The 26,172-nt window shown below is 38.1% G+C and overlaps 1 protein-coding gene across 1 annotated transcript in view; it reads left to right on the top strand.

Moving 5' to 3' along the window:
• The window catches only part of SLC15A5 (solute carrier family 15 member 5), a 97,695-nt gene that overhangs the window by 10,526 nt on the left and 60,997 nt on the right, over positions 1-26,172 (top strand). The window contains exon 3 of the mRNA XM_007967775.3: positions 15,656-15,825. Coding sequence (XP_007965966.3) covers positions 15,656-15,825 — 170 coding nt within the window. The remainder of the gene's footprint in view (positions 1-15,655; positions 15,826-26,172) is intronic.

The raw sequence follows: 26,172 nt of genomic DNA, 5'->3' as shown, positions 1-26,172 counted from the left end.
CTAAACAGTTCAGTTTTATCCCATTGAAGAGTCACAAATCCCCTGGAAAATTATCTGAATATTGATCAATGTAGAATAAAATACTTTCTCTGGAATATTTAAATAGTCCACTAATGCTATGAAGACCTGAAACTTACAGAAAATTTGCCTCCCTTCTTTGATACTGCCTTAGGTTAGGAAAGACCATTTTGAATAATTTCTCTTCAAATCACCAAAAGTAAACACGAAGCACATCAAAACTGGCCAGTCTAAGAAATGACAAAATATTTGAGTAATTTAAATTTATTACTAAATTAATTAAGTGAATGTTTAAAATAATCTCATAAGGATTGCTGAGATTTGCAGCCACAATTTTTCTCATTTGTATTCAATACCACACAATCATGAAGACAAAAAAATTACCACTTATATATACTCCCAATTATTTGCAGTTCCCAGTCTGTATTTAAAAGTAGACTAAAGAAACATATTTTTACTGCTGCTTTCAATTTTCCTTAATCACTGGTATTTGTTTTGCTTTAGTGCTTTGCTCTCTGACTTTTTGTGTGAGAGGTGCTTTATAAATTCAATTTGCTAGTGAGCTATGAGATGAAAGGAGTCTTAATGGTAAGTTTTAAGACTGTGGGTTTTTATTTCTTTTTTTTTTTTTTTGTAGATGATACATATACAATTTCACCCTTAATTATCTGTAGCTTGTCTTGTCCATGGATCAACAAAGATATATATAAAACATGCCTGTACTAGGTAATTCTTTCAGAAAATTACACAATCAAATATGTTGGGTGACATTTGTTAAAATACATTTAGTACTTCATGTAAAATCTCTTCCTAGACATAGATATTCAGCACTATAATTTTTTGGTTTCTAACTACTTTTCACAAGATTTAAGTCTTGGAATAATTGTAATTTTCCTTGACCCTCTTTAGAGCAATGCAGTTTACATCACCATGTGGTACACTGAAGAGTCACACAGTGTTCTCTTAGATTTTCTCAACAATGCTTAACATTTTAAAAAGAGTTTCCTAAAGACTGAAAGCACTGTAACAGTGCTTTTGGCTCCAGATTCTCTGTGTTGCTACAGCCACAAGTCAAGTGTATGGCTTGCAGCAGCATGAAAGGATAACCTGTGGCTGAGCCTAGGGACTCCATCCAGTTGTTCTAGAAAATTATAACTTTTTGTACCTCACCTACCTTGTGATAAATACATTTCCATTAGTGGATCACAGTAAATCAGTTTGCTCAATGTGGTCATGTTTGATATTCTATTACTTTTCTAGGCCAATCATTGAGAAGTTTTAGTTTTTTTTTTATATTGTGTTTGTCTGATTAATTGATTTTTATGAGATGCTGCATTATTAATCTGTTATTTAATCTCCATTTATTTTCAACCTAGTACTGTGCTAGGTCTCATGGAGATAAAGAAATGAAGAATAAAATCTTACCATCAGGGAGCTTCACAATCTACACATGAAAAGCAAAACTGACAAAAATGAAATAATTGAATAATGAGTATTTGCTTTAGAAGTTCAGAAAAGAAGCTGGGTGTAGTGGCTCATGTTTCTAGTCCCAGTACTTTGGGAGGCCAAGGCAAGTGGACTGCTTGAGCTCAGGAGTTCAAGATCAGCCTGGGCAAAATGGCAAAACCCCACCTCTATAAAAAATACAAAAAAATTAGCTAGGCATGGTGGTGTGCACCTGTGGTCCCAGATACTTGGGAGGCTGAGGCAACAGGATCACTTGAGCCCGAGAGATCAAGGCTGCAGTGAGTCAAGGTCATGCTACTGCACTTCAGCTTGGTCAACAGAGTGAGATAATGTCTCAAAAAAATTTTACAGAAGAGAAGAAGCAGAACATTCAAGAAAGTATTTAATGAAGGAAAAGAGACTGAATATAGGACTTTGAAAGTGAGACAGGGCAAGCCAAGAAATAGGACAAGTTAAGGAGACAAACATGAGTAGGTCTGTTTCTCAGACAGTGAGGAGACTAGCTCAACTTGACACATATTCTTTCCAAACACATATCACATATCGATCCACTTCTGTCTCTTTCCTTTGCTACCACCATGGCCCAGTTTGCTCTTAGCTCTCATCCAGACTTACAATAGCTGCGATTTTCTCCCTACCTTGCCCCATTTGCAATTCATGGAACTGACACAATAATCTTTCCACTGAAAACAAGATCATATGAGCCCCCTGCTCCATTCCCTTCAAATGGCTTCCCAATGCACTGAAAATAAAATCCAAACTTCTTGCCATGAACTTCAAGGCCCTAAATGACCTGGACTACACTGCCTGCTTTATCTTTTCTTCTAATATTTTATTCCTTAATCACTGTATTAGTCCATTTTCATGCTGCTGATAAAGACATACCCAAGACTGGGAAATTTACAAAAGAAAGAGGTTTAATTTGACTTTCAGTTCCATGTGGCTGGAGAAGCCTCATAATAATGGTGGAAGGCAAGGAGGAGCAAGTCATGTCTTACATAGATGGCAGTAAGCAAAGAGAGAGCTTGTGCAGAGAAACACCCATTTTTAAAACCATCAGATCTTGTAAGACCTATTCACTATCACGAGAACAGCATGAGAAAGACCTGCCCCCATGATTCTATCATCTCCCACCTGGTCCCTCCCACAACATGTGGCAAATATGGGAGCTACAAGATGAAATTTGGGTGGGGACACAAAGTCAAACCATACCATTCAGCCCCTGGCCCCTCCCAAATCTCATATCTTCATATTTCAAAACCAATCGTGCCTTTCCAACAGTCCCACAAAGTATCAACTCATTTCAGCATTAACTCAAAAGTCCACAGTCCAAAGTCTCATCTGAGACAAAGCAAGTCTCTTCCACCTATGAGCCTGTAAAATCAAAAGCAAGTTAGTTACTTCCTAGATACAATGGGGGTACAGGTATTGGGTAAATACAGCCATTCCAAATGGGAGAAATTAGCCAAAACAAAGGGGCTGCAGGCCCAATGGAAGTCCAAAATTCAGCAAGGCAGTCAAATCTCAAACCTCCAAAATGATCTCCTTTGACTCCATGTCTCATATTTAGGTCATGCTAATGCAAGAGGTGGGTTCCCATGGTCTTCAGCAGCTCTACCCCTGTGGCTTTGCACTGTGCAGCTTCCCTCCTAGCTGCCTTCATGGACTGGCATTGAATGTCTGTGACTTTTCCAGGCACACGGTGCAAGCTGTCAGTGGATCTATCATTCTGGGATCTGGAGGACGGTGGTTCTCTTCTCACAGCTCCACTAGGCATTGCCCCAGTAGGAACTCTGTGTGGGGGCTCTGACCCCACATTTCTGTTCCACACTGCCCCAGCAGAGGTTGTCCACAAGGGCCCTGTCCTTGCAGCAAACTTCTGCATCCAGGTGCTTCCATACATCTTCTGAAATCTAGGTGGAGGTTCCCAAACCCCAGTTCTTGACCTCTGTGCATCCACAGGCTCAACACCACATGGAAGCTCTCAAGGCTTAGGGTTTCCACCCTCTGAAACAGCAGCCCGAGCTGTATCTTGACCCCTTTTAGTTATGGCTGGAGCAGCTGGGACACAGGGCACCAAGTTCCTAGACTACACACAGCACAGGGCCCTGGACCCGGCCCACAAAACCATTTTTGCCTCTTAGGACTCTGGGCCTATGATGGGAGAGGCTGCCATGAAGACCTCCGACATGCCCTGGAGACATTTTCCCCATTGTCTTGGGGATTAACATTTGGTTCCTTGTTACTTACGCAAATTTCTGCAGCAGGCTTGAATTTCTCCTCAGAAAATGGGATTTTCTTTTCTATTGCATTGTCTTTTTTTTTTTTTTTTTTTTTATTATTATTATACTTTAAGTTGTAGGGTACATGTGCATAACGTGCAGGTTTGTTACATATGTATACTTGTGCCATGTTGCTGTGCTGCACCCATCAACTCGTCTGCACCCATCAACTCGTCATTTACATCAGGTATAACTCCCAATGCAATCCCTCCCCCCTCCCCCCTCCCCATGATAGGCCCCGGTGTGTGATGTTCCCCTTCCCGAGTCCAAGTGATCTCATTGTTCAGTTCCCACCTATGAGTGAGAACATGCGGTGTTTGGTTTTCTGTTCTTGTGATAGTTTGCTAAGAATGATGGTTTCCAGCTGCATCCATGTCCCTACAAAGGACACAAACTCATCCTTTTTTATGGCTGCATAGTATTCCATGGTGTATATGTGCCACATTTTCTTAATCCAATCTGTCACTGATGGACATTTGGGTTGATTCCAAGTCTTTGCTATTGTGAATAGTGCTGCAATAAACATACGTGTGCATGTGTCTTTATAGCAGCATGATTTATAATCCTTTGGGTATATACCCAGTAATGGGATGGCTGGGTCATATGGTACATCTAGTTCTAGATCCTTGAGGAATCGCCATACTGTTTTCCATAATGGTTGAACTAGTTTACAATCCCACCAACAGTGTAAAAGTGTTCCTATTTCTCCACATCCTCTCCAGCACCTGTTGTTTCCTGACTTTTTAATGATCACCATTCTAACTGGTGTGAGATGGTATCTCATTGTGGTTTTGATTTGCATTTCTCTGATGGCCAGTGATGATGAGCATTTTTTCATGTGTCTGTTGGCTGTATGAATGTCTTCTTTTGAGAAATGTCTGTTCATATCCTTTGCCCACTTTTTGATGGGGTTGTTTGTTTTTTTCTTGTAAATTTGTTGGAGTTCTTTGTAGGTTCTGGATATTAGCCCTTTGTCAGATAAGTAGATTGCAAAAATTTTCTCCCATTCTGTAGGTTGCCTGTTCACTCTGATGGTAGTTTCTTTTGCTGTGCAGAAGCTCTTTAGTTTAATGAGAACCCATTTGTCAATTTTGGCTTTTGCTGCTGTTGCTTTTGGTGTTTTAGACATGAAGTCTTTGCCCATGTCTATGTCCTGAATGGTACTACCTAGGTTTTCCTCTAGGATTTTTATGGTATTAGGTCTAACATTTAAGTCTCTAATCCATCTTGAATTAATTTTCGTATAAGGATAAGGAAAGGATCCAGTTTCAGTTTTCTACTTATGGCTAGCCAATTTTCCCAGCACCATTTATTAAATAGGGAATCCTTTCCCCATTTCTTGTTTCTCTCAGGTTTGTCAAAGATCAGATGGCTGTAGATGTGTGGTATTATTTCTGAGGACTCTGTTCTGTTCCATTGGTCTATATCTCTGTTTTGGTACCAGTACCATGCTGTTTTGGTTACTGTAGCCTTGTAGTATAGTTTGAAGTCAGGTAGCGTGATGCCTCCAGCTTTGTTCTTTTGACTTAGGATTGTCTTGGAGATGCGGGCTCTTTTTTGGTTCCATATGAACTTTAAAGCAGTTTTTTCCAATTCTGTGAAGAAGCTCGTTGGTAGCTTGATGGGGATGGCATTGAATCTATAAATTACCTTGGGCAGTATGGCCATTTTCATGATATTGATTCTTCCTATCCATGAGCATGGTATGTTCTTCCATTTGTTTGTGTCCTCTTTGATTTCACTGAGCAGTGGTTTGTAGTTCTCCTTGAAGAGGTCCTTTACATCCCTTGTAAGTTGGATTCCTAGGTATTTTATTCTCCTTGAAGCAATTGTGAATGGAAGTTCATTCTTGATTTGGCTCTCTGTTTGTCTGTTACTGGTGTATAAGAATGCTTGTGATTTTTGCACATTAATTTTGTATCCTGAGACTTTGCTGAAGTTGCTTATCAGCTTAAGGAGATTTTGGGCTGAGACGATGGGGTTTTCTAAATATACAATCATGTCATCTGCAAACAGGGACAATTTGACTTCTTCTTTTCCTAACTGAATCCCCTTGATTTCTTTCTCTTGCCTGATTGCCCTAGCCAGAACTTTCAACACTATGTTGAATAGGAGTGGTGAGAGAGGGCATCCCTGTCTTGTGCCAGTTTTCAAAGGGAATTTTTCCAGTTTTTGCCCATTCAGTATGATATTGGCTGTGGGTTTGTCATAAATAGCTCTTATTATTTTGAGGTACATTCCATCAATACCGAATTTATTGAGCGTTTTTAGCATGAAGGGCTGTTGAATTTTGTCAAAAGCCTTTTCTGCATCTATTGAGATAATGATGTGGTTCTTGTCTTTGGTTCTGTTTATATGCTGGATTATGTTTATTGATTTGCGAATGTTGAACCAGCCTTGCATCCCAGGGATGAAGCCCACTTGATCATGGTGGATAAGCTTTTTGATGTGTTGCTGAATCCGGTTTGCCAGTATTTTATTGAGGATTTTTGCATCGATGTTCATCAGGGATATTGGTCTAAAATTCTCTTTTTTTGTTGTGTCTCTGCCAGGCTTTGGTATCAGGATGATGTTGGCCTCATAAAATGAGTTAGGGAGGATTCCCTCTTTTTCTATTGATTGGAATAGTTTCAGAAGGAATGGCACCAGCTCCTCCTTGTACCTCTGGTAGAATTCAGCTGTGAATCCATCTGGTCCTCAACTTTTTTTGGTTGGTAGGCTATTAATTATTGCCTCAATTTCAGAGCCTGCTATTGGTCTATTCAGGGATTCAACTTCTTCCTGGTTTAGTCTTGGAAGAGTGTAAGTGTCCAGGAAATTATCCATTTCTTCTAGATTTTCCAGTTTATTTGCGTAGAGGTGTTTATAGTATTCTCTGATGGTAGTTTGTATTTCTGTGGGGTCAGTGGTGATATCCCCTTTATCATTTTTAATTGCGTCAACTTGATTCTTCTCTCTTTTCTTCTTTATTAGTCTTGCTAGTGGTCTGTCAATTTTGTTGATCTTTTCAAAAAACCAACTCCTGGATTCATTGATTTTTTGGAGGGTTTTTTGTGTCTCTATCTCCTTCAGTTCTGCTCTGATCTTAGTTATTTCTTGCCTTCTGCTAGCTTTCGAATGTGTTTGCTCTTGCTTCTCTAGTTCTTTTAATTGCAATGTTAGAGTGTCAATTTTAGATCTTTCCTGCTTTCTCTTGTGGGCATTTAGTGCTATAAATTTCCCTCTACACACTGCTTTAAATGTGTCCCAGAGATTCTGGTATGTTGTATCTTTATTCTCATTGGTTTCAAAGAACATCTTTATTTCTGCCTTCATTTCGTTATGTACCCAGTAGTCATTCAGGAGCAGGTTGTTCAGTTTCCATGTAGTTGAGCGGTTTTGATTGAGTTTCTTAGTCCTGAGTTGTAGTTTGATTGCACTGTGGTCTGAGAGACAGTTTGTTATAATTTCTGTTCTTGTACATTTGCTGCGGAGTGCTTTACTTCCAATTACGTGGTCAATTTTGGAGTAAGTACGATGTGGTGCTGAGAAGAATGTATATTCTGTTGATTTGGGGTGGAGAGTTCTATAGATGTCTATTAGGTCTGCTTGCTGCAGAGATGAGTTCAATTCCTGGATATCCTTGTTAACTTTCTGTCTCGTTGATCTGTCTAATGTTGACAGTGGAGTGTTGAAGTCTCCCATTATTATTGTATGGGAGTCTAAGTCTCTTTGTAAGTCTCTAAGGACTTGCTTTATGAATCTGGGTGCTCCTGTATTGGGTGCATATATATTTAGGATAGTTAGCTCTTCCTGTTGAATTGATCCCTTTACCATTATGTAATGGCCTTCTTTGTCTCTTTTGATCTTTGATGGTTTAAAGTCTGTTTTATCAGAGACTAGTATTGCAACCCCCGCTTTTTTTTGTTCTCCATTTGCTTGGTAAATCTTCCTCCATCCCTTTATTTTGAGCCTATGTATGTCTCCGCGTGTGAGATGGGTCTCCTGAATACAGCAGACTGATGGGTCTTGACTCTTTATCCAATTTGCCAGTCTGTGTCTTTTAATTGGAGCATTTAGTCCATTTACATTAAAGGTTAAGATTGTTATGTGTGAACTTGATCCTGCCATTATGATATTAACTGGTTATTTTGCTCGTTAGTTGATGCAGTTTCTTCCTAGCCTCGATGGTCTTTACATTTTGGCATGTTTTTGCAATGGCTGGTACCGGTTGTTCCTTTCCATGTTTAGTGCTTCCTTCAGGGTCTCTTGTAAGGCAGGCCTAGTGGTGACAAAATCTCTAAGCATTTGCTTATCTGTAAAGGATTTTATTTCTCCTTCACTTATGAAACTTAGTTTGGCTGGATATAAAATTCTGGGTTGAAAATTCTTATCTTTAAGAATGTTGAATATTGGCCCCCACTCTCTTCTGGCTTGAAGAGTTTCTGCCAAGAGATCTGCTGTTAGTCTGATGGGCTTCCCTTTGTGGGTAACCCGACCTTTCTCTCTGGCTGCCCTTAAGATTTTTTCCTTCTTTTCAACTTTGGTGAATCTGGCAATTATGTGTCTTGGAGTTGCTCTTCTCGAGGAGTATCTTTGTGGCGTTCTCTATATTTCCTGGATTTGAATGTTGGCCTGCCCTACTAGGTTGGGGAAGTTCTCCTGGATGATATCCTGAAGAGTGTTTTCCAACTTGATTCCATTTTCCCCCTCACTTTCAGGCACCCCAATCAGACGTAGATTTAGTCTTTTTACATAATACCATACTTCTTGCAGGCTTTGTTCATTTCTTTTTCTTCTTTTTTCTTTTGGTTTCTCTTCTCGCTTCATTTCATTCATTTGATCCTCAATGGCTGACATTCTTTCTTCCAGTTGATCGAGTCGGTTACTGAAGCTTGTGCATTTGTCACGTATTTCTTGTGTCATGGTTTTCATCTCTTTCATTTCGTTTATGACCTTCTCTGCATTAATTACTCTAGCCATCAATTCTTCCACTTTTTTTTCAAGATTTTTAGTTTCTTTGTGCTGGGTACGTAATTCCTCCTTTAGCTCTGAGAAATTTGATGGACTGAAGCCTTCTTCTCTCATCTCGTCGAAGTCATTCTCCGTCCAGCTTTGATCCGTTGCTGGCGATGAGCTGCGCTCCTTTGCTGGGGGAGATGCGCTCTTATTTTTTGAATTTCCAGCTTTTCTGCCCTGCTTTTTCCCCATCTTTGTGGTTTTATCTGCCTCTGGTCTTTGATGATGGTGATGTACTGATGGGGTTTTGGTGTAGGTGTCCTTCCTGTTTGATAGTTTTCCTTCTAACAGTCAGGACCCTCAGCTGTAGGTCTGTTGGAGATTGCTTGAGGTCCACTCCAGACCCTGTTTGCCTGGGTATCAGCAGCAGAGGCTGCAGAAGATAGAATATTTCTGAACAGCGAGTGTACCTGTCTGATTCTTGCTTTGGAAGCTTCCTCTCAGGGGTGTACTCCACCCTGTGAGGTGTGGGGTGTCAGACTGCCCCTAGTGGGGGATGTCTCCCAGTTAGGCTACTCAGGGGTCAGGGACCCACTTGAGCAGGGAGTCTGTCCCTTCTCAGATCTCAACCTCCGTGTTGGGAGATCCACTGCCCTCTTCAAAGCTGTCAGACAGAGTCGTTTGCATCTGCAGAGCTTTCTGCTGCGTTTGTTATTGTTTACTGTGCCCTGTCCCCAGAGGTGGAGTCTACAGAGACAGGCAGGTTTCCTTGAGCTGCTGTGAGCTCCACCCAGTTCGAGCTTCCCAGCAGCTTTGTTTACCTACTTAAGCCTCAGCAATGGCGGGCGCCCCTCCCCCAGCCTCGCTGCTGCCTTGCCGGTAGATCACAGACTGCTGTGCTAGCAATGAGGGAGGCTCCGTGGGTGTGGGACCCTCCCGGCCAGGTGTGGGATATGATCTCCTGGTGTGCCTGTTTGCTTAAAGCGCAGTATTGGGGTAGGAGTTACCCGATTTTCCAGGTGTTGTGTGTCTCAGTTCCCCTGGCTAGGAAAAGGGATTCCCTTCCCCCTTGCGCTTCCCAGGTGAGGCAATGCCTCGCCCTGCTTCAGCTCTCGCTGGTCGGGCTGCAGCAGCTGACCAGCACCGATCGTCTGGCACTCCCCAGTGAGATGAACCCAGTACCTCAGTTGAAAATGCAGAAATCACCGGTCTTCTGTGTTGCTCGCGCTGGGAGTTGGAGACTGGAGCTGTTCCTATTCGGCCATCTTTCTCCACCCCCTCTATTGCATTGTCAAGCTGCAAATTTTCCAAACTTTTATGCTCTGCTTCCCTTATAAAACTGAATGCCTTTAACAGCACCCAAGTCACTGCTTGAAAGCTTTGCTGCTTATAAGTTTTTTCTGCCAGATGCCCTAAATCTTCTTTCTCACGTTCAAAGTTCCACAAATCTCTAGTGCAGGGGCAAAATGCTGCCAGTCTATGTTAAAACATAACAAGAGTCACCTTTGCTCCAGTTCCAAAGTTTCTCATCTCCATCTGAGACCACCTCAACCTGGATTTCAGTGTCCATTTCATTGTCAGCATTTTGGTCAAAGCCATTCAACAAGTCTCCAGGGCATTCCAGACTTTCCTACATTTTCCTGTCTTCTGAGCCCTCCAAACTGTTCCAACCTCTGCCTGTTACCGAGTTCCAAAGTCACTTCCACATTTGCAGGTATCTTTTCAGCAGTGCCCCACTCTACTGGTACCAATTTACTGTATTAGTCTGCCTTCACACTGCTGATAAAGACATACCTGAGACTCAGCAACTTACAAAAGAAAGAGCTTTAACTGGACTTACAGTTACACATGGCTGGAGAGGCCTCACAATCATGGGGGAAGGCAAGGAGGAGCAAATCACATCTTACATAGATGACAGCAGGCAAAGAGGGAGCTGTGCAGAGAAACTCCCATTTTTAAAACCATCATATCTTGTTAGACCCATTTGCTATCATGAGAGCATCACAGGAAAGACCCGCCCCCATGATTCAATCATCTCCAGTTGGGTCCCTCCCACAACATGTGGGAATTATGGGAGCTACAAGCTGAGATTTGGATGGGGACACAGAGCCAAACCATATCATTCACTATGCTCCAACTTCACTGCTTTTTTTGTTCCTGAAATCAGGGTTGGAGAAAAACGAACATTTGATATGATGACATTTGCTTAGCACCATGTAGTTATAATCCATGTTCTTCGTTTAATGTTCTTCATTAAAATTCTTACCAAAAACCCTTATTTAGAGGGTGTGATTCCAATTTTTAAAATTCCAGAAAGTAGAAGATCACAGACCATGTGATTTTCAGATTTTGTGATTCTAACTCATGTCTTTGGACTACCATTCTGAAGAGGAAGGACAACATTTATAGTTAATGATTGACATATAAAATGTGATGAATGAAAAGTAATTTCAATTGTTAAAGGCCAGATTAACAAGAAAATGAAAGTGTCATGAAATTGATAACCGCAAAGATGCAGAAAGAAGTATTAACAGGATAATTAGCCCGATTAGCCCTGTACCAGGATGATGACTTCTGCTCATGGCTCTACAAGCAACACAGCTGTGTGAATGTAGATGAGTCATTTCAGTTTTCCAAGTTCAGATTTCTTCTCTGAAAGAGAGGGAGAAAAGTTTCTGACCTCAGTTTAGGCAACGGTTTCTGAGAAACAATTCTAAAAGGACGATCCATGGAAAAAAATTAGAATAGGACTTCGTCACAATTAAGAATTTCTGCTTTTCAAAAGACACTTTTTATAGAACAAAAAGACAAGCCACAGGCTGGGAGAAAATACTTACAAATCACATAATTGAGAAGGGACTTATAGCCAGAATACATAAGGACAGAAACTTCACCAAAGAAGACGTGCAGATGATCAATAAGCACATGAAAAGATGCTCAATATCATTAGCCATCAGGGAAATGCAAAATAAAACCACCATCATATATCAGTACACATGTACTATACCAAGTTTTGGCAGGGATATGAAGAGATGAGAACTCTCATATACGTGTGGTGATAATGTAAAATGTTACAACTACTTAAAAACTATTTGAAATTTTCTTAAAATATTAAATATACATCTATCATATATCACCCAGCCATTACACTCCTAGGTTTTACCCAAGAAAAATTAATGTCTATGTCTGTTCAAAGGCTTGTACATGAATGTTCTTAACAGCATTATTTGCAATAGCAATAAGCTGAAAAATGTCTATTAACAGTAAATGCATAAACAAACACTGGTACATTTACATAATGGAATAGTACTTGGCAATAAAGAGGAATGGATACAGATAAATACATTAACATGGATGAATCTCAAAATAATTATGCCAAGTGAAAGAAGCCAGATTTGAAAATACAGATAATTTAATATTTAAAAAAGAATCTATGAATTGCAAACTAATTTATAGTGGCAGAAAAAAGATCGGTGGTTGCCTAGAGACAAGGAAAGGGAAATGAGAAGGGGCAGGGTTCGGAAGGGTGACAAGGGACATGACGGAGCTTTAGAGGCAATGGATATGTTTGTTATCTTGAATGTGGTAATTATTTTGTGTGTGCATATATATTCAAACCTTATAAAATTGCACACTTCAAATATATGCAGTTTATTGCATCTCAATTACATCTCAATAAAGCTCTTTAAAAAAAAAGCAGGAGAAAAGAAAGTAACAGTAACCAAGACACTGCGGTATTGACATAAGGACAGATCAGTGGAACAGAACTGAGAGTCAGAAAATACACCTACATTTGTACGGTCAATTGATTTTCAACAAAAGTGTCAAAAAATCATTGAGGAAAAGATCATGTTCTCAATAAATTATACTGTAAAAACTGAATATCCATATGGGAAATAATTACCCCATGACACCCTACTGAAAAATTAATTCAAATTAGATTAACTTTATATGAGATCAAAACCCATAACAGTGATTTTTTTGAAAAAACACAGGGGAAAATACTTGTGACTAAGGCTTAGAAAGTATTCTTTACATAGGATACAAAAAGTATGAACCAATAAAGATAAAAAATGATAGAATGAAATTTACTAAACTTTTAAACTTTTGCTTATCAAAAGGCATCATTGAGAAAAGGAAAAAAAAAACCCATAAGAAAGCATTTGTAGAACATGTATCTGACAGATGACATGCATCCAAAATATATGAAGACCTTTGACAAATCAATGATAGGAAGAGAAACTATCCAATTAAAAAAAAAATAAAGGATCTCCAATATTAGCCAATACAAGAAGAGCCCTATTTCTCCCAGGTACTTCCTCTTACATCAAAAAAAAACCCAAACCTAACACAACAAATGGACATAGGGAGATTTCAAAAGGTAGAAAGAAGACAATCTCTTCCTAGGGGCTTTGGAACTTAAGGAAGGACTACAATGAGTTTCCTGGGTTTTCTTTTTGTTATCAGTGGGGCTATAGAGAAACCTAGAACCTGGAACCAGGTACAGATGGGTGAGAGCAAAGGTGTGGCAAGGAATGGGCAGCTCCAAAAAAGTCCTGCTCCCCTTACTCAAAGTTCTAGGAAAAAGGTAGACTAATATAGGTGAAAATATTTTTGACAACATCTGTCCTTCTCTAGCCAAACACTATTAAAAACACTGCCTCCCCTGCATACTGCTGGTCCAATAGTGTCAGCAGACATGAGCAAGAATCTAACATTTTACATAAACACTCGGAGAATCAGACAGGAACACTCTGATTCCCAAGTTGGGTGGTGTTGCTGAGGCCAAGTGAGGAGCCTGTCTTTCATCTCCTGCCCAGCAGAAACTGGAAGTGCTCTAATTTACCCTCCTGGGCAGTGTCAGCTGGGTACAGCAGAGAGCTGAGCCTCCACTCCCAACCAGAAAGTATGCAGCAAGGCTAGTCTCCAATTAATTAGCAGTAATATTCCATGTCTTCACTTATTCTTCCCTCCCCCTCCCCCCAGCTTACTTTGTCATAGTCTCCTGTGTGATGGAGGAAATAATCTTAGTTAAAATTCAACTCTCCACATATTCCATTATTGTACTCACACAACAAGAAGTCTGGAGAAAAATGCAAAATTATACTATATCCACATTAAGTTCATGACCAGCAAACTTGTTCCTTATCACTGCCTAGCAAGTATATGATGTCCAGTCAATTTCTCTCCTCCTTTAAAGTACTATTTCTAAACATTGTCTTTCTTCTCAAACCTTCAATACTCCCTTTCCATAGCCAGTTTTACCTGTTGTCTTTACTTCTTTTACGTAGAAGAAATAGAGGGAAATAAGGGAAGGAAGGAGGGAGGAAGGCGGGAAGGGAGGGAGGAAGGCAGGGAGGGAGGAAAGAAAGGAAGGGAAGAAAGAAGGAAGGAAGGGAGGAAGGAAGGAAAGGAAGGGAGGGAGGGAAGGAGGGAGGGAAAGAATGAAGGAAAGGAAAAAGGAAATAAGAGGGGAGGCTAGGCGGGGCGAGGCGAGGCGAGGCGGGGCGGGGCGAGGCGGGGAATCATTTAGAAGATTTGCAGCCTGGGCAACACGGTGAGACCTCATCTCTACTAAAAATAAATTAGCAGGTATGGTAGTGCGTGCTTGTGCTCCCAGGTACTAGACAGAAGTTGAGGCAGTAGGACTGCTTCAGCCTGGGAGGTCAAAGCTGCAGTGAGCCATGATTGCATCACTGCATTCCAGCCTGGGTGACAGAGTAAGACCTTGTGGGAAAAAAAAGAAGTGGGGGAGGGTGGGAGAGAGAGAGGGGGGAGGGGAGGAAGGCGGGAGAGGGAGGGGGAGGGGGGGGAGAGAGAGAGAGAGAGAGAGATCGTGGGAAGGGAAAACACAAAGAAGATGTGGTGGACATGCCCCAGGATGACCCCTAGTGGACCACATTCTTGTTTGGACCCATCCCCCTGAGTGTGGGCAGAACCTGTAACCTGATTCTAAACAGTAGAATATCGGAAAGATTTTGGAATATCACTCCCCTAATTATGTTATATGGCAAAGGTGAAAGGATTTTGCAGAGATAATTGAGGTTTCTCATCAGCTGATTTAGGTTATCAGAGCCCAGATGATACTGGGTGAGTCTCATCTAATCACATAAACCCTTTAAATTTTAATGATAGTGTAAGTGTACTAAGACTTATCTGATGGTGCTTGCACAACTGAAACACTTAAAAAAACTAATATGTATATAAGTTATATATGTAAATGAGTAAATTTTATTGTATTTAATTTTACCTCAATCTTTAAAGTAAAAGTTAAGATCCCTTCTTTGCAATGGGATTCTAATGGCAAGATTTAGACCCAGTGAACGGTTGAGAGGTAGAGATGATGTTCCCAGAACTTGCAAACCAGACTACTAGGGTAGGTACCTCTCTGTGATACTAATCATTGGGAAGAAAAATGGAAAGTTTTATTCAAATGTCACTCATTTCTTCAGTTACATGCCTATTCTAAGTGTAACCCAGATATTCCTGAGTATTCTGTTTTCCTATACTTTGAAAACTGGAATATACAGGAAGAATTAACTTTTTAATCTTTCCAGTTTCATTAGGGGTATTTGAATGATGAAGTGTTGTCTATAGCTTCTTTAGTACCACAATGCTACAGAGACCGTATGGCCTGCAAAGCCTAAAATATTTACTGTCTATCCAGCCCTTTATAGAAAAACTTTGCCAACCTCTGATTTAGACAAAAGACAGCACCTTCCTTCTATGTCGATTCTAAACAAGGATAAAACAAAGACAATGAAACTGGTTAAGTCAGGGCTGATGTTTACACACTTGTTAAGAAATCTGATAAACAATATTTGCAAAATTGGGTTCAGTTAACATGTCATCGTTTCGTAGTTTACATTTGAATAGAAGCATTAAAATTAGCAATAGTTGTCTAAAGTGATTCAATGGTATTTTTATTTTTGTCTGTCTGTATACCCCAGGTTTTATTGGCTCATGAACCTAAATGCAACCATTGTGTTTCTGGGAATATCTTACATCCAGCACTCTCAGGCCTGGGCCCTTGTTTTACTTATTCCTTTTATGTCTACACTTATGGCTCTGATAACTCTTCATATGATATACTACAATCTAATTTATCAGTCAAAAAAACGTAAGTAAATTATACTTTAATTTCTGGGTTTATATTGTTTTCTTGACAGATCTTCTTTCTCTTGATTCTTGATAACTTCTCTTTCAACTCGGAATTTGAAAATTGTGTCTGTCATTACCCTTGATAAAGCAATGGTCTCCAAGAATATTTTTAAGTAAATATTAAGACTGCTTCTTTGCAATGGGATTCTAATGGCAAGATTTAGATCCAATGAAAAGTTTAGAGGTAGAGATTCCTCTTCTCCCCATCTTCCTTTCTTTCCATGGTTAAAAAAGTTTTAATAATGGAAAATCTTAAGCATAAACAAAAGTAGATAAAGATTATACCTGAACCTCACTTGGGTAGCTCTGAGCTTCAGCAATTATCAACTCATATTCACTCATTTTTTCTTCTTCTTACCCAGCTAATTTTCAAGCAAAAACTAAATATTATAGCATTTCTTATTCGTGTATTTTGTTATATTTATTTATATGTAATATATTATGTAGGTGTATACATAAAAGTTAAATTGTTTGAAAAACATAACCACAATGTCATTATCAATCTCTGTCTCTGTCACACACACCCACATATGTGTTTGTGGAGGAAGAAGATTTCTTAACACCATCAAATGTCTGGTCACTGTTAAAATCTCCCTGATTGTTTCCTTTTTGAAATTTGTTTTTTTGTTTGTTTTATAATTTGTTCAAATCAAATCTAAAAAAGGTTTAAACATTCCAAATGCCAGATATGTCCCATAAACTATACATTATATATATATATATACTCCCCATGCATCTGTATCTCTATTTATTATTATTATTTATATATATATTTTTTTGAGACAGAGTCTTGCTCTGTTGCCCAGGGTGGAGTGCAGTGGCGCCATCTCGGCTCACTGCAAGCTCCGCCTCCTGGGTTCACACCATTCTCTTGCCTCAGCCTCCTGAGTAGCTGGGACTACAGGTGCCCACCACACGCCCGGCTAATTTATTGTATTTTTAGTAGAGATGGGGTTTCACTGTATTAGCCACGATGGTCTCAATCTCCTGACCTCCTGATCCCCTGACCTCGTGATCCACCCGCCTCAGCCTCCAAAGTGCTGGGATTACAGGCATGAGCCACCACGCCTGGCCCCTAATTTATCAGTTTAAAAAGAAGTCGTAACATTTCTCAGAGTATTTCCCGTAGTCTGGATTTTGTGAATTGCATCCGCATAGAGCTTTCCCTCTGTATTTCCTGTAAATTTTCTTTTTTTTTTTTTTTTTATTATACTTTAAATTCTAGGGTACATGTGCACAATGTGCAGGTTTGTTACATATGTATACATGTGCCATGTTGGTGTGCTGCACCCATTAACTCACATTTACATTAGGTATATCTCCTAATACTATCCCTCCCCCCTCCCCCCACCCCACGACAGGCCCTGGTGTGTCATGTTCCCCTTCCTGTGTCCAAGTGTTCTCATTGATCAATGCCCATCTATGATTGAGAACATGCGGTGTTTGGTTTTTTGTCCTTGCAATAGTTTGCTGAGAATGATAGTTTCCAGCTGCATCCATGTCCCTACAAAGGACATGAACTCATCCTTTTTTATGGCTGCATAGTATTCCATGGTGTATATGTGCCACATTTTCTTAATCCAGTCTATCATTGATGGACATTTGGGTTGGTTCCAAGTCTTTGTTATTGGGAATAGTGCCACATTAAACATATGTGTGCATGTGTCTTTATAGCAGCATGATTTATCATCATTTGGGTATATACCCAGTAATGGGATGGCTGGGTCAAATGGTATTTCTAGTTCTAGATCCTGGAGGAATCACCACACTGTCTTCCACAATGGTTGAACTAGTTTACAGTCCCACCAACAGTGTAAAAGTGTTCCTACTTCTCCACATCCTCTCCAGCACCTGTTGTTTCTTGACTTTTTAATGATTGCCATTCTAACTGGTGTGAGATGTATCTCATTGTGGTTTTGATTTGCGTTTCTCTGATGGCCAGTGATGATGAGCATTTTTTCATGTGTCTGTTGGCTGCACAAATGTCTTCTTTTGAGAAGTGTCTGCTCATATCCTTCACTCACTTTTTGAGGGGGTGTTTTTTCTTGTAAATTTGTTTGAGTTCTTTGTAGATTCTGGATATTAGCCCTTTGTCAGATAAGCAGATTGCAAAAATTTTTTCCCATTCTGTAGGTTGCCTGTTCACTCAGATGGTAGTTTCTTTTGCTGTGCAGAAGCTCTTTAATTAGATCCCATTTGTCAATTTTGGCTTTTGTTGCCATTGCTTTTGGTGTTTTAGTCATGAAGTCCTTGCCCATGCCTATGTCCTGAATGGTATTGCCTAGGTTTTCTTCTAGGGTTGTTTATGGTTTTAGGTCTAACATTTATGTCTTTAATCTATCTTGAATTAATTTTTGTATAAGGTGTAAGTAAGGGATCAAGTTTCAGGTTTCTGCATATGGCTAGCAGTTTTCCCAGCACCATTTATTAAATAAGGAATCCTTTCCCCATTTCTTGTTTTTGTCATATTTGTCAAATGTCACATGGTTGTAGACGTGTGTTATTATTTCTGAGGGTTCTGTTCTGTTCCATTGGTCTATATCTCTGTTTTGGTATGAGAACCATACTGTTTTGGTTACTATAGCCTTGCAGTATAGTTTGAACTCAGGTAGCGTGATGCCTCCAGCTTTGTTCTTTTAGCTTAGAATTGTCTTGGCAATGCAGGCTCTTTTTTGGTTCCATATTAACTTTAAAGTGTTTTTTTCCAGTTCTGTGAAGAAAGTCATTGGTAGCTTGACGGGGGTGGCATTGAATCTATAAATTACCTTGGGCAGTATGGCCATTTTCACAATATTGATTCTTCCTATCCATGAGCATGGAATGTTCTTCCATTTGTTTGTGTCCTCTTTTATTTCACTGAGCAGTGGTTTGTAGTTCTCCTTGAAGAGGTCCTTCACATCCCTTGTAAGTTGGATTCCTAGGTATTTTATTCTCTTTGAAGCAATTGTGAATGGAAGTTCATCCATGATTTGGCTCTCTGTTTGTCTGTTACTGGTGTATAAGAATGCTTGTGATTTTTGCACATTAATTTTGTATCCTGAGACTTTGCTGAAGTTGCTTATCAGCTTAAGGAGATTTTGGGCTGAGACGATGGGGTTTTCTAAATATACAATCATGTCATCTGCAAACAGGGACAATTTGACTTCTTCTTTTCCTAACTGAATACCCTTGATTTCTTTCTCTTGCCTGATTGCCCTAGCCAGAACTTCCAACACTATGTTGAATGGGAGTGGTGAGAGAGGGCATCCCTGTCTTGTGCCAGTTTTCAAAGGGAATTTTTCCAGTTTTTGCCCATTCAGTATGATACTGGCTGTGGGTTTGTCATAAATAGCTCTTATTATTTTGAGATATGTTCCATCAATACCGAATTTATTGAGCGTTTTTAGCATGAAGAGCTGTTGAATTTTGTCAAAGGCCTTTTCTGCATCTATGGAGATAATGATGTGGTTCTTGTCTTTGGTTCTGTTTATATGCGGATTACGTTTATTGATTTGCGAATGTTGAAACAGCCTTGCATCCCCGGGATGAAGCCCACTTGATCATGGTGGATAAGCTTTTTGATGTGCTGCTGGATCCGGTTTGCCAGTATTTTACTGAGGATTTTTGCATCGATGTTCATCAGGGATATTGGTCTAAAATTCTCTTTTTCTGTTGTGTCTCTGCCAGGCTTTGGTATCATGATGATGTTGGCCTCATAAAATGAGTTAGGGAGGATTCCCTCTTTTTCTATTGATTGGAATAGTTTCAGAAGGAATGGTACCAGCTCCTCCTTGTACCTCTGGTAGAATTCGGCTGTGAATCCATCTGGTCCTCGACTTTTTTTGGTTGGTAGGCTATTAATTATTGCCTCAATTTCAGAGCCTGCTATTGGTCTATTCAGGGATTCAACTTCTTCCTGGTTTAGTCTTGGGAGAGTCTGTGTGTCCAGGAATTTATCCATTTCTCCTAGGTTTTCTAGTTTATTTGCGTAGAGGTGTTTATAGTATTCTCTGATAGTAGTTTGTATTTCTGTGTGATCGGTAGTGATATCCCCTTTATCATTTTTTATTGCATCGATTTGATTCTTCTCTCTTTTCTTCTTTATTAGTCTTGCTAGCGGTCTATCAATTTTGTTGATCTTTTCAAAAAACCAGCTCCTGGACTCACTGATTTTTTGAAGGGTTTTTTTGTGTCTCTATCTCCTTCAGTTCTGCTCTGATCTTTGTCATTTCTTGCCTTCTGCTAGCTTTTGAATGTGTTTGCTCTTGCTTCTCTAGTTCTTTTAATTGTGATGTTAGCATGTCAATTTTAGATCTTTCCTGCTTTCTCTTGTGTGTATTTAGTGTTATAAATTTGCCTCTACACACTGCTTTAAATGTGTCCCAGAGATTCTGGTATGTTGTGTATTTGTTCAGGTTTCAAGGAACATCTTTATTTATGCGTTCATTTCATTATGTACCCAGTAGTCATTCAGGAGCAGGTTGTTCAGTTTCCATGTAGTTGAGCGGTTTTTAGTGAGTTTCTTAGTCCTGAGTTCTACTTTGATTGCACTGTGGTCTGAGAGACAGTTTGTTATAATTTCTGTTCTTTTACATTTGCCGAGGAGTGCTTTACTTCCAACTATGTGGTCAATTTTGGAATAAGTGCGATGTGGTGCTGAGAAGAATGTATATTCTATTGATTTGGGGTGGAGAGTTCTGTAGATGTCACTGTCAACAGATCAACGGAGACAGAAAGTTAACAAGGATATCCAGGAATTGAACTCAGCTCTGCACTAAGCGGTCCTGTAAATTTTCTAATAGACCTAGATACTTGTAGATTCAGATTTCATGTTGGCCAAATTTCTTCATAGGTGGCATTATGTACTTTAATTAAGAAGCATAATGTCTGTTTTTGCAGAGTTAGCATTCATTGATTATTTTTGCCCAAATCCAATATTTTATTGAGGATTGCAAGGTGATTATATTCTATATTTCTTCCTCTTTTACTAACTGAAATAATTTCATAAAGACAAATATCTCCTCATCAACTAGTTACATTGAGGTATAGTTCATGTAATAAAAAGAAGATAAACATTTAAGTATTTCCTTGTATCTATAGATTTTCAAATTATTGAGTTGAATTTCAACATTCTGCAAAAGTAATTATTAGAATTTCTTTTTTAAAAAACTATAATTATGAATTTATGCTCTTAAGCATTTTTGATGTGTTTCAATCTACTACAGCTAGTGATTCTCAAATTTGTTTCCATATTTGGACAGTGAAGTCCCCTTCATGTTGGTACCTTAATCGTTCAGATAAGCCTCTTGCTGTTTTTCATTGCGTCCTTGGTTTTCTGGATTATCCTTCCATTTTTTAAATAAATGCAAATATTAAAATATGTGTGTGTGCATGTAGGCATAGATATTGTCTGCCCTTTTGATGTAAGAAGTAACATATAATGCATACTTTTCTCACTTGCTTTTTTTTAGTTAGTATAGTTTAGGGATCATTTTATAATTGTATATTTATTGCGTAACAAACTATCATTTATTTTACCAGTCCCATATGGATAGACATTTGGGTTGCTTTTTTACATTTGCTGTATTAAGTAGATTCTAATAAATAGCTTGGTGCATGCTTCTCTTTGCTTTTTTTTTTTTTTTTTTTTTTTTTGCCAGTATATCTTTAGGATAGATTCAAATCAAAAGTAAGTCCAAATATAATTTTTCTATATGTTGCCAAATTCCTTTCTGTAGTGGTTGTGGCACTATTTTGTATTTCTACCAAAAATGGACAAGAATGCCTGTTTCCCCACAGCCTCTCAAAGTATATTGTCAAACTTTGGGATTTTTGCCAAGTCGAGGGTGGAAAATGATATCTTGCTGTGGTTTAAATTTGTATTATTCTTATTTTGAGAAGAGTTGAGAATCTTTTCATTGCCTTAGAGCATTTTGAATTTCTTTTTCAGTGAATTACCTGTTCATGTTTCTAGTTCAACTTTTCTATAGGGTTGTAGTATTTATTGCGATAAAAAAATAAATAAATAAATAAAAAATAAAAAAACACACATAATATAAAATTTACCACCTTTATCACTTTTTTTCTGAGTGTATAAGATGAACATGTAATTTTCAGCTTAGGCATTCAGGTATCAGGACTATTTATTGTAGCTTTTAATTGATAATAATAATTGTACATATTTACGAGGTACATAGTGATGTTTCAATACATATAATGTATAGTAATCACATCAGGGTAATTGGCAGATCCATGATCTCAAACATCATTTCTTTGTGTTGGGAAAATTCAATATCCTTCTTCTAACTATCTAAAACTACATAATATTTTATTGTTAACTATAGTCATCCTACAGTGGTATGGAACACTACTACGTATTCCTCCTACCTAGCTATAATTTTGTGTCACTTAATAAATCTCTCCCTTTCCTCTATGCTTCCCAGCCTCTAATATCCTCTGTTCTATGTTTTACTTCTTTGAGATCAGCTTTTTTTAGCTTCCACATGTAAATGAGAACATGCAATGTTTAAATTTCTCTGGGCTTATTTCACTTAACATAATGTCTTCCAGTTTCATTCCTTTATGCAAAGGAAGGGAAGTCAATATATCAGAGACATTTGCACCCTCATATTTATTGCAGCACTACTCACAATAGCTGAGATATGGAATCAGTCTAGGCGTCCAACAACAAATGAATGGATAAAGAACATGTGGTATCTATACACAATGGAATACTATTGAGCCATAAAAAGGAATAAAATCCTGTCATTTGCAGCAACACAAGTAGAACTGGAAGACACTGTGTTAAGTGAAATAAGCCATCTTAATCATTTTAAGTGTACCGTTCAGTAGTGTTAAGTATATTCACATTGTTATGCAACGGATTTCTAGAACTTTTTCATCTTGCCGCAACACTAAAGCTGTATATCCACCAAACACTAATTCCTCCTCCCCACTCCTCCTAGCCCTTGATAAATGCCTTTCTACTTTCTATTTCTATTTTTTGACTGCTTTATATACTTCATATGAGTAGAATCATATAGTATTTGTCCTTTTATGGTAACTCACTTAGCCTAATATCCTCAAGGTTTATCCATGTTGTAGCATCCTGTCACATGCTACAACATGGATATACCTTGAGAATATTAGGATATTAGTGCCACATAACATTCCATTGTATGTATATACCACATTTTCTTTATTCACTTGTGTAACAATGGACATGTGGGATGCGCCTAGCTCTTGGCAAAGGTAAATAATGCTGAGATGAATGTGAGTATGTAAATATTTCCTCAAAATCTCACTTTGAATTCTTGTGGATATATACTCAGAAGTGGGATTGCTGAATCATATAGTAGTAACTCTACTTTAAAGTTTTTGAGAACTCTGTTTACTGATTTCCATAAAGGCTGCATCATTTTACATTTCCACCAACAGTGCACAAGGGTTACCCACAATTTCTCCACATCTTTGTCAATGCAGTATTTTTCTGATCTTTTAATATTGCCAATCTTGAATGATGGCTATGAAGTGATATCCTGTTATTATTATTATTATTTCAAAGGCAGAGTCTCCCTATGTTGCCTAGGCTGATCTCAAACTCCTGAGCTCAAAGGATTTTGCCACCACGTCCTCCCAAAGTGCTGGGATTAGAGGTGTGAACCATGACACTCAGCCTCATTATGGTTTTGGTTTGCATTTCCCTAGTAATTAGTGATGTTCAGCATCTTTTCATGTGTGTATCGGCCATCTGTAAATCTCATTTGAAGAAACGTCTATTCAAGTCCTTTGGACATTTTTTAAACAGGTTATTTGAGGTTAGGGGGGTTGTTATTAAGTTGTAGAAATTCATTATACATTCTGGATATTAACCCCATATCAGACATATGTTTTGTAATTATTTTCTCCCATTCCATACGTTGCCTTTTCACTCTGTGGATTGTTTTCTTTGAAATGCAGAAGTTTTCATGTTTGATGCTATCCCATTTGTCTATTTTTAATTTTGTTGCCTGTGTTTTATTGTCATGTCCAAGAAATCATTGCTAAATCCAGTCTACTGAAGCTGTTGCCCTGTAGTTTCTTCCTGTAAGAGTTTAATAGTTTTAGCTCTTACTTTTATGTCTTTAATTTATTTTGAGTTAATTTTTGTATATGGTGTAAAGCAAGGATCCAACTTCATTCTTTTGCATGTGGATATCCGATTTTCCCCACCCTATTTGTTGAAGAGACTGTCCTTTCCCCCTTATGTAGTCTTGGCACCCTTGTTGAAAATTATTCAGCAACATATGCAAGGGTGTATTTCTGGGTTTTCTACTCTGTTTCATTGGTCTATATACCTATCTTCATATCAGAACCTTGCACTCTTAATTACTGTTACTTTGTAGTATGTTTTAAAATCAAGAAGTGTGGGACATCCAACTTCAATTTTCTTTTTCAGGTTTGTTTTGACTATTAATATTCCATATGAATTTCAGGAATTTTTTTCTATTTCTGCAAAAATGCTATTGAGATTTTGACAGGGATTGCATTGAATCCATAGATCACTTTGGCTAGTATGGACATTTTAATAATATTAAGTCTTCCAATTCATAAGCACAGGATATCTTTCCATTTATTTGTATAGTCTTCAATTTTTTTTTTTTTTTTTTTTTGGTAAAGTTTTATAGCTTCCACTATGTAAGTCTTTTACTTTCTTGGTTAAGTTTTCTAAGTATTTATCTTTTCAATGCTATGTTTCCTTAATTTACTTTCAGATCAGTCATCGTTAATTATAGAAACGCAACTGACTTTTGAGTGCTGATTTTGTATTCTGAAACTGCTGAATTCCTTTATTAATTCCAATGACTTTTGTGTCGAATTCCTAGTGTTTGGTACATGTAAGATCATGCCGTCTGTGAGCAGAGGCGCTTTTCCTTCTTCTATTCTGATTTGTATGCTTTTTAGTTCTTTTTGTCTTGTTATTTCTCTGTCTGAAACTTCCAGCACTACGTTCAAAAATAGCAGCAGGAGTGGGCATCTTTGCCTTGTTCCTAATCTTAGAGGAAAAGCATTCAGTCTTTCCCATTGAGTATGATGTGAGCTGTGGGATATTCATATGTAACTTTTATTATGTTAAGGTAGTTTCCTGCTATTCTTACTTTGTCTAATGTTTTTATCATGAAAGGGTGTTGAATTTTGTCAAATGTTTTTTCTGCATCCATTGAGATGATCATGTGGTTTTTGTCCTTCATTTTGTTAGTGTGATGTATTACATTGATTGATTTTTGTATGTTGAACTATTTTTGAATTCCAGGTATAAATTCCACTTGTCTGTAGTCTATGACCCATTTAATGTGCTATTCAACTTGGTTTGTTACTATTTTGTATCAATATTCATCAGAACTATTGGTCTGTACTTTTCTTGTTATGTCTTTGTCTGGTTTTGGTATCAAAGTAACGCTGGCCTCAGAATAGTTGGGAATGTTTTCTCTTTTTAGAGTCTTTGCAAGAGTTCAAGAAAAACTGGTGTTAATTCTTCTTTAAATGTTTGGTAGAATTCTCCAGTGGATCCATCGGTCTTGGGCATTTCTTCTAGAGGGTTTTTGATTACTGTTTAAGTCTTTTCAGTAGTTTTAGGTCTTTTCAGATTTTCTATTTTGTCATGATTCAGTCTTAATAGGTTGTATATTTATAGAAAGCTATCCATTTCCTCTAGGTTATACAATTTGTTGGTGTATAATTGTTCCTCTATAATCCTTTTTATTTCTGTGACACCATTTGTAATGTCTCCTTTCATTTGTAATTGTAATTATTAGAGTCTTTCCTCTATTTTTCTTAGTCTAGATAGGGTTTGTTAATTTTTTTAATCTTTCCAAAAACCAACATGTTTTCATTGAGTTTTTTCTATTGTTTTCCATTCTCTATTTTGTTTATCTCTGCTCTAATCTTTATTATTTCCTTCCTTCTTCTGACTTTGTATTGTTTGTTCTTCTTTCTCTAGTTCCTTGAGGTGTAAGGTTAAGTTATTGATTTGAGATCATTCTTCTTTATTAATGTAAACATTTGCCATTATCAACTTTCCTGTTAGTATTTACCACTCTTGCTGCATCTCGTAAGTTTTGGTATAGTGTGTTTTTGTTTTGATCTGTGTCCAGATATTTTCTAAATTCCCTTGTGATTGCTTCTTTGTTCAATTTGTTAAGAGTAGGTTGTTTGGTTGTTCCTTTCTTGTCAATTTTAGAGCATTTTTATGTTTTGGGAGTATTAACATTTTATCTATGATAAAAGTTGCAAATATTATTTCCTATTTATCATACATATTTTTAACTTGCTTCTTGTGTTATTTTTT

The sequence above is a fragment of the Chlorocebus sabaeus genome, chromosome 11, assembly GCF_047675955.1.
Source record: "Chlorocebus sabaeus isolate Y175 chromosome 11, mChlSab1.0.hap1, whole genome shotgun sequence".
Classification (NCBI taxonomy): Eukaryota; Metazoa; Chordata; class Mammalia; order Primates; family Cercopithecidae; genus Chlorocebus; species Chlorocebus sabaeus.
The sequence above is the reverse complement of the archived record's forward strand: the minus strand, read 5'-3'. Positions and strand labels throughout refer to the sequence as shown.